We start from the raw sequence: 10,423 nt of genomic DNA, 5'->3' as shown, positions 1-10,423 counted from the left end.
AGATTGCTTGGCCAATATTTCAATCAATTTGATTGAAAAATGAGGGTGTGACAGTGCCGCCTCAACTTTTACAAAAAGCCGGATATGACGTCATCAAAGACATTTATCGAAAAAATAAAAAAAAATCCGGGAATATCATACCCAGGAACTCTCATGTAAAAGTTCATAAAGATCGGTCCTGTAGTTTACTCTGAATCGCTCTACACACACACACGCACACACACACACACATACACACATACACCATGACCCTCGTCTCGATTCCCCCTCTATGTTAAAACATTTAGTCAAAACTTGACTAAATGTAAAAAGAAGAATTTGTCATCAGTTTTTCAGATCCTCGTTGCATCCATGCATAATTAATAACCTTCCATGTGGATTCCTGTTAATTATTATTCACTTCTGCGACAAACACATACACATACATACACACTCAAACACACACTCACACACCACACTAGCACTCACCCCACACTAACAATTCGAACTCTTTCATCATGTCAGAAATTGCACCAAAATAAATGTGGCTCCAGTTCCCGAGGTCCTCATTGCAGCCATGCATAAGTAGGTTTTCCTGTCCATCTCTTTCAATTATCACCTACTTCTGCACAACACACGCACATGTTAACGTGCTATTTAGATCGCATTGCATCTATAGATCTTTGCCAGCCCAAATTCACAGCCGAACTCGAATATGGAGAAATCTTTTTTCTTCGATTTGGTTGCTGATTTATAAATGTGATTGGTGAAATTAGTGAAATTGATGAAATTCAGGAGCAGTGTCCTCAATTCAATGAAGGGGTTGCAAGGTAACACATTTTACAGTGGCAGTTTGTTGAAAGAGGTAAAAGCGCGGTGAAAAGCGAGAATGTTGACTTTGAAATTCGATTCAATCCGTAAACCGTATTTACATGTTTAAGGGAAATAAGTTCATGGTGGACAGTTGACGGAGAAAGGTAATGTTACTGTTCTAGAATGTTACCGTGTGATTGATAATTGCAACAAATCTCAACGAAAGTTAACATAAGATTGTAAAGATCTCACAGAAAGGCGGCCGGAAGCAGCGCGAAACATAAACACGACCTGCTTGACATGGAGAAATCAGGACGCATGCGCGGCACTTAAGACGGAAGTGGGTATAATCATACACGTCTTGATATCACAACTCAACAAAATAATTAGGAATTGCAGTGGTGACCGAGCTGCAGCGCCCCGGTCTGGGCAGTTACGAGACATGGTCTATACAGTGTGTGCAGTTGGATTAGCTATCTCGCATTTCAAACTGAAATCTTATGTTATGCAAATCTTACAAACTCTCGGAAATGCATGAACACCGTTATCCAAAATTGTCAGCTATTTTACAGGTACAAATATGAAAACACCCGAAATGAAAACGGCAACCGATCATGCCTACCGAGTGATAATTTGTTTGACAAAGGATTTTGTATAATGTATTCTTTAATCAGTTTATATTACCGGTTGCCACGAGAGCCAGAATACGCCCCGTAAACTATCTTGTATACGCCCACCCCCCCCTCCCCCCCACCCCTATGCACCAACTTTGCCCAAAAGTTGGGGATGGGCGTTTACTTGGTACACTACCCTTTGCAGAAGCGGTTCCTTTGCTAGATTAACGATTTTTTGTTCACTTGGCATGAAAGTGTTCAAAGGATGCATTATTGCACAAAACTGTCCTCTCTCTCACTCACTCTCACACACACACACACACACACACACACACACACACACACACACATGCACACACACTCACACACACACGCACGCACACACACACACACACGCACACACACACACACGTTATTTCTTCGTTCTATCACGCACACACACGCACACACACACACACACACACACACACACACACACACACACACACACACACACACACACACACACACACACACAAGGAATTCTGCAAGCAAACCACGAAGGTAATCGTGTTGCTTTATTGTCTATTAACAAGTTTATACCTCCAAAAGGTAATGATCGAAAATGGGGGGTGGGCGTTTACAAGGTGCTCTACCCTTTGCTCAGAATTTGACCAACAGTAGGGGGTGGGCGTTTAGTTGATACTGGGCGTATACAAGGTAGTTTACGGTACTTGCAAGACTCGAGGTATACATGAACAATGGGTAACATGATCATTGGTTTCAAACATCCATGACATTTTTTGTCTGCCGAAGTTCTTCCTTTTTCATTTCCGAGTCTATCGTGTAACAGCTACAGATGTCTCTCTCTTAATTTCCGTGACTGTCATGTGACAGAGGAAAGAGGTTCAGGGAATCATTGGAGCACACTATACTTCTTGAGGCTATATAAACCCAAATTGGATAGCACATTTTGAGGTCAGAGGCCTATAGATTCTAAGACAAACTTTCTTTGAACATCACTCACCGTTCGTTTTCCGGAAATGTTTGCTATTTTACCGGTAAAAAGCTGAACATACTGGAAATGGAAATCGTACAGCGGTCGATATTGTCATTGCCAGGATTTGAATTTGCAAGACATACCGTTTTGGATCCATATATTTTGTAAACTCTAGAACTTGCCCCTTTTACCATTTCAGCGTCCATCGCATAACAGCTGCAGAAATCTGTCCCTTTTCATTTCCGTCTCTATCGTATAACAGAGGAAAGGGGTTAGGGAATTGTAGGAGCGCGCTCTACTTTTTGAGGCTATAAATAGTGTATGTCCTACACAAAATACATATGACATTTTGAGGTGAGAGGCTCAGTGTCTGTGTATCAAGGTTCTCCGAACATCACTCACCGCTTTTAATCTTGAATATGTATCGTTTGAAAATTAGATTTTCCTTCTTGGATCCGTGTGATGTCCTTTGTCGGCTAATCTAGTAGTCTTTGTAGTTGACGGGCATAGATACGATGATAAGTAGACAGTTATTTCAATAATGCATTGATGTCTCGATATCTTCGGATTGTTGCTTGACCATCAAAGAAGTAATTAGGGATCAAAGAACAAGGAAGTAGATCTCCCCAGACGGGCCCAATGGGCAAGGGGATAAGGCGCGGGCCTCCCGTGCGGAAGGATCCTATAATCCACGTAAGAGTTCCGTGAGTTACAGAAACACGAAAATACCAAGTATGCATCCTCCGAAACTGACGTATGACTGCCTAAATGACGGAGTAAAAAGAGTCATACACGTAAAAACACGAGTGTACGTAGGAGTTTCAGCCCATGAACGAAGAAGAAGAAGAAGAAGAAGAAGAAGAAGAAGAAGAAGAAGAAGAAGAAGAACTTGAGAAGAGAAAGATTCTCCTCGTCAATGGTATATTTGACAAAAGCCGTTGTTTTATGCAAGGACATATACACACACTCGCAGACCAATGAACACTGACATTGGCTAGACACAGTCATTCGAAAGAAATAGTCAAGCTTCTAATCATGAGAAACCGCACGTGCAACTTAGCCATCGTGTGCTAAAAAACAAGTTTTATAGGCGGTAACTCCTATTATGGAGGCGCGCACACAGATATGGAGTCAGAGAGACAAAAAGATAGTATGTAGTGGGATACATCTGGATATGGACACACAGACATAAACGGACATGCACACGGACAGACACAGGCACATGCGCATGTACGATCACACACCCACTCATACACGCGCGTGCACATAGATATACATTTACAGACACACACAGACAGACAGACAGACAGACACACACACACACAGACACACACACACACACACACACACACACACACACACACACACCGGCAGGTTACACTGTCCACTTCAACCCCTTCTGGTCAGAAAACGGACAGCCGGGAGAAGCCAACAAACCTAATCAAGCTTCAGATCCGTCGGGGACATCACAAAACACACGTACAGCATAGACATCGTGTGCTGGTGACCTCGGCAGAAGAAAGAAATAACGGTAGCCCTCAGGCGGTCGGAATGGAAAATCGACGAGTTCAGGCCACTCGAGTGGCACTCTCTTCGCGCTTTGAAGTGACGTTATTTCTAAGGTTTGTTTTCTTATTTTGCTTGGTAGCTCTTTTTGTTCCCGGTTGTGAGTTGATTTATAGTTGTTTTTGCTGTACGTGTTTCACGTTTGATTTGTGTGCCAATGAGTTATTGAGTGGATCGGGGACGTAGTTTATTTCTCGCTCCTAAGAGTTACATTGCGTAATTTGCAATTCGTAAAGTTGACCAATTGATAAAATAAGCACAAAACAATATTTCCAGCACCATACTTACATAATATACGGGGAGGGGGGGGGGGGGGTCGGACACCAAGGGGACGGTCTGCACTAAGTTGACCAGGGGCGGGGATATAGCTCAGTTGGTAGCGCGCTGGATTTGTATTCAGTTGGCCGCTGTCAGCGCGAGTTCGATCCCAGGTTCGGCGGAAATTTATTTCACAGAGTCAACTTTGTGTGCAGACTCTCTTCGGTGTCCGAACCACCCCCCGTGTATACTACATTGGGTGTGCACGTTAAAGATCCCACGATTGACAAAAGGGTCTTTCCTGGCAAAATTGCTTAGGCACAGTTAATAATTGTCTACCATACCCGTGTGACTTGGAATAAGGCCGTGAAAGGTAAATATGCGCCAACATGGCTGCAATCTACTGGCCGTATAAAATTTCATCTCACACGGCATCACTGCAGAGCGCCTAGAACTGTACCCACGGAATATGCGCGATATAAGCGTCATTGATTGATTGATTGAAATAAAAGTAAATCCCTCGCCGAACCCAGGATTGTAACCCACATCAATATTGACAATCTGGTCAGATTAAAGCATTTTACTCTGTCGCTATTGTTAAGCCCTTTTCTCTGACCGAATGACCGGTTTTTGTTCGAAGTACTTCCTCTTACTTTTAGGTTAATACCAGTTCAGAAACTAAGTAGCGCTATAACTGTTAATTTGGACGCTTGCCAGGGTGATTTATAGTCAAGGCCCATAGAAAAGTCCCTTTTTTATCATCAGGTCGACGTACTTGTGAATGTTTTGTTTTGTAATATAATTGAACGTTGCATAAATGAATCTTTCTTGTTTTATTTTTTTAATTCTTGTTACTTTGGCCATCATATATCACCTTTGGAACTGTTTCATTATCCGAGATAGTTCTTCGGAGATAGTCCCTGTCGCCTATCTGGCCCCTATATTTAGAACAATGGCCTAGGCGGATTATCCCGTCTGAGCCGAATCCTCCGTTCTTAAACTGTAAGTCTTTTAGGTCTCTACTGGCTTTCCTTGGCTTCTTCCTCTTTTCAACAAAGTCACAGACACAGATTTGCACTAACACAGGTGCTGGCAGCCACACATACAGACAATGGCAGACAGACTGACACACACACAGCCTAACTAACACACACACACACACACACACACACACACACACACACACACACATACACACTGACGCACACACACACACACACACACAAACACACACACACACACAACACACACACACAAACCCGGACACAGACACACACATACACACACACACACAACACACATACACACAAACACACACACACACACACACACATACACACACACACACACGCACACACACAAACACACACACACACACAACACACACACACAAACACACACACACACACAACACACAAACACACACACACACACACACATACACACACACACACACACACACACACACACACACACAAACACACACACACACACACACACACGCACGCACGCACACACATTCACTTACACAGAAAAACAAAGACACACACACACACACACACAAACACACACACACACACACACACACACACACACACACACACACACACACACGCGCGCGCACGCACGCACTCACACACACACATACACACACTCACAAACACACACACACACCCACACACACACACATACACACACACACACACACACACACACACGCGCGCGCGCACGCACGCACTCACACACACACATACACACACTCACAAACACACACACACACACACACACACACACACACACACACCTATTTTCATCCTTTTTGTCCTTGTCCTTTCTTTTTATCTTTGTTCCTTACTTACTTTCTTTATTTCTGTTTTCTTTTGAGCGTTGGACGGCGGTAGGTCTAGAATTTGTGGACATTGGGCCGGGATCGCGATGGATTCTATAAGATTCATTATATTCAACTCAAACCATTTTTACACATCTGAACATTTCAACAACACGTTTGGCTTACCAGAATGGTTAAGGTATATTGATATTTTTGTCGGTAAAAGACCATGTATTCGGTTAATGCAATCCCAGTTTATTTGACCGATTTTTTGAGAATGTGGAACGGTGACCTGCTTGGACTATTAGTACAGTCCATACTCTATACTTATCCAAAGCCGTTAAAGTGCAAGCTGGGCGGTCAGTCCTATTGGTTTTTTTTAGGGTGGGAGTGGGGGTGGGGGGGGGGGGGGGCGGTGGCTCAGTTGGTAGAGCACTGGACGTGTGATCGGAAGGTCGCTGGTTCGAATTCGGGCCGGGACGGACACGGGTCAACTTTATGTGCAGACCCAGAGGCGGAAGCCATGTCCCACCCCCGTGTCACCACAATGGCACGTTAAAGACCTCGGTCATTCTGCCATAAGTGCAGATGGCTGATACAACCTAAACACGCATACACTTGTGTATCTTGTCTCGTGAGGGCGTAGAACTCGAATCATATAACCCATATCTAGACCTTAAGAGGCGAAATATTTAGCCTGTAGGACATAAAGCATTCTCTATTTCCAGTCCTATATTGAATAGACAAATTTGTGTGATGGATGTAGCGGAATGTGGGGAAGAAAGATTTAGAAAAGTAGAAGTACTTTCAAACTCCCACACTTGAGTTTTATTGCTAAAAAAACTCAACAACAAACGCAATTCTTTATAGGTGGATTCTACGAAGTATAAATTTCGGTTTATTTTCCGATGGATGAATGGTGTATCAAAAAAGAAAAGATTCGAAAAGTTAGGAAAGTTAGTTCATCGCGCACGATTCATATCACACGAGTTCGAGAGACACAGAACAAGCACGTCTGTTTTTTTCCTTGGTGTTACTTAAATTAGTTGTGAAGAACTGGTTCGCCTGACGGTCTGAAGATGACGAAAAGGTCTATCCCAGTTGAAACCATGCTTGCTCGTGACTCGTTGGTTTTCCCCATCCAGTTCATGTTCTTTGAAGTGTTCGGTAAATATACTCTGCCTCGACGTCCTTGGACATCTTCACCCAGAACCCGGAACCCGGAACCCGGAACCCGGAACGTCTGCAATTAACAAACCTTGGTTCAGCTCTATAATTGGTTCATACAATCATAGAACTTACTGAGTGGTTTGTTCTGCGGCTGGTCTGGTCCTTCTCCCATCGCAGTGACCAGCTAAACAAAATAAAACAACTGAGCCCAAAGTGCTCTAATCCAAACGTTCAAGTTGCCGCCACATCACGGCTTCCACTTGCACAACAACTACATAACACGATACATGCATCATATTACGATATTACAGAACAACAAGAAAATATTTGCGGTAACGACTTGACCGTTGCGAAATCTCCCGGCTGGCCATTTGGTTACCAGCTGAGTTGACTGCTCAGGCGAAAATCAGAAAGGCTTTGGCAAGCTTGACTTGAATGAGCTACTCACCCTTCGACGTAAGTTATTCTGCTATTAATGTGACACGCGTAGCATGCTGTTTCTTGACCAGCGAATTAAGACGTTCGTCTGCCTGCCCGTGCGCCTGTCCTCGTGTCTCAACGCAGAATCCCAGATCGCTGTTGACCTGCCTCCTGATAATTGGCTGCGCCATACGTGACGCGAGAGACTGTTTACACGTCACTAAAGAAGACTCTCACGCGCCGTCTCCTTCTGGTCTCGGTACCTTCATGCGCCGTCTCCTTCCGGTCTCGGTTAAATCAGATAAATATTATTGACTAAACATGACTAAACACTGCAAACCACTGCAATACACAAACTTATTTTCTGAATCGCGTTCCGCGACAATGGAGAGTTCTGATAGAGAGAGAGAGAGAGAGAGAGAGAGAGAGAGAGAGAGAGAGAGAGAGAGAGAGAGAGAGAGAGAGAGAGAGAGAGAGAGAGATACTGAGAGAGAGAGAGAGAGAGAGAGAGAGAGAGAGAGAGAGAGAAAGGGAGAGAGAGAGTGAGAGAAAGAGACTGACAGATAACAAACAAACAGACAGACGGAAAGACAGACAGACAGACAGAAAGGCAGACAGACAAACAGACAGACAGGCAGACAGACAGACAGGCAGACAGACAGACAGACAGACAGACAGACAGACAGACAGACAGACAGACAGACAGACAGACAGAATATCTGTAACCATGCTTACATCTACCTATCCTCTCATAAACTTACGTACGTACTACCTCTATCTACCTAATGACGGACAGACAACCGAACGGAAGGACAGACTCCAAAGAATGGTCGACGGTTAGCACATTTTCAAAATAAATGTGGTATGTTTCTCGTGTTGTATCTTCGCTCATCGGGGAGTCTGGTACTAAATATGGACGGAAAGAATGCTCTGAACCCTACACGTATTATATCCCCATTGTTTTTTCGTTCACATTTGCCCAACATGTTAATTTGCTGAGCGGGGTGTATGTCGTCTGCTAGGCTAAGGCAATCGAACCACTGCAGTCTCATTTCAAAAACAAAAATTGCTCGTCACGTTGCACTGAGTCTGCACGCAAGGGCAGGCTGGTAATAAGTTTTATACATGGTAAGAACGTTCTGAATGAACCCTACACGTTTTCGATTCCGATTGTTGTTGCCTTGAAATAATAATTCATAAGAATAAAAAATAACACCCAAACACCAAAATGAAATAAATATTTCGGAGTAAAAACTCCCTCAGTAATGGAATCAAAACAAACGATGACGTAAAAACAGAAAGGAAATTACGTAAGAATACAAATGACGTCATTCTAAAAATAGATAAAACACGTGCAAATTTGCTATTGTTCTCTCTCTCTCTCTCTCTCTCTCTCTCTCTCTCTCTCTCTCTCTCTCTCTCTAAAGTAAGCAGTAAAGGTAAAACTTCATATGTTTGCAAGCACATACACTTGAGCACACTCACTTCCACACGCACACACACACATACTTCCAGGTGTTGAATGTGATCCAGGGAGCTAACATGTTACAAGGCTGATAAGTTTATAGCCATAGGACACTGTTTATCTTGTTGATAGCGTCAAAAGACGTTGTGTACTCTGCTGCGAACAACAAAGGGATAATTATAGAAAAATATCCAAACATTATATCCGCGAACAGCCTCGCAATAACAAATACAGAGGGCAGCAACAGTCAATTAGTCAAACACATTAAGTCCGTCAGGGAAATTGGTCTGCAGCTGATGTCTCCAGAACCTTTCTCTTCTTTTTCTCAAAGCAATGTCTTCTGCATGGATTTTTTCTATGGCTGTGCATTGCATGTCTGCTAGTGTATGTCCAGGGAGATTAAAATGTTTAGCGACCATTGTATCTTCTCGTGTATATTTTGATGTACTGTCCGTGTGTCCTGCATGATCTTTGTAGTGTTTGATGTTGTGCCTGTGGCCATAGAAACGTTTTTTAAGTGTCTGTCCAGTTTCGCCGACATACTGACATTTTTTGCATTTGCCACAGTCAATTAGGTAAACCAAGTTGGTTGTGTCACAGGACATGAAAGTTCTGATATTGTGTGTACCTCTATTAACAACACTGTGGAATGTCCTCGTCTCCTGCAAGTGCCCACCGCACAGCACACACCTCCCCCCACTGCACCTATAGCACCCATTTTGCTGGTGAAAGGGCTTCTGGTGAACACCATTGTTGCTACTAGTGCATTGTGAAGAGGCGCGCCCCACGCAAGGAGCACCCACAAAAGACGAAGACACACCACACTGCTGCGGTTGATCTTCATGTCTCTGCTGCTGCTGTTGGTCATCAGGTTCTTGTTGCTGCTGCTGTTGGTCATCAGGTTTCTGTTGCTGCTGTTGTTGCTCATCAGCGTCTTGTTGCTGCTGCTGTTGGTCATCAGGTTCTTGCTGCTGCTGCTGTTGTTCATCAGGTTCTTGTTGATGTTGGTAATTAGGTTCTTGTTGCTGCTGCTGCTGTGGATCCTCATGTTGCTTCTGCTGTGGATCGTCATGTTGCTGCTGCTGCTGTTGTAGGTCACCAGGTTGTTGTTGCTGGTGCTGGTGATCATCGGGTTGTTGGTGGTTCTGCTGTTTTGATGGCATTTTTCTGGGCATTAGAATACGCCTGAGATTTCTACAGTTACGTTCACCTACTATTGGCGGCTGGGGGACTGCTTTTTGCATTCTGCTGCTTGAGTGTAGGATGGGCAAATAGTCTTTGAGCCACTGGGACAGAGGTGGGTTTGCAGGGTTGTGGGTAATGATGATGGG

The 10,423-nt window shown here is 43.8% G+C and overlaps 1 protein-coding gene across 1 annotated transcript in view; it reads right to left on the bottom strand.

The window, feature by feature from the left end:
* The window catches only part of LOC138948765 (protein ecdysoneless homolog), a 27,483-nt gene extending 17,262 nt beyond the window's left edge, over window positions 1-10,221 (bottom strand). Inside the window, exon 1 of the mRNA XM_070320410.1 lies at window positions 9,896-10,221. Within this exon, the coding sequence (XP_070176511.1) occupies window positions 9,896-10,221 (326 nt within the window). The remainder of the gene's footprint in view (window positions 1-9,895) is intronic.
* Window positions 10,222-10,423: the final 202 nt, after the last annotated feature.

Source organism: Littorina saxatilis, linkage group LG1 (assembly GCF_037325665.1).
Source record: "Littorina saxatilis isolate snail1 linkage group LG1, US_GU_Lsax_2.0, whole genome shotgun sequence".
Lineage (NCBI taxonomy): Eukaryota > Metazoa > Mollusca > Gastropoda > Littorinimorpha > Littorinidae > Littorina > Littorina saxatilis.
Note: the sequence above shows the minus strand (reverse complement) of the source record. Positions and strands in the feature narration are given on the sequence as shown.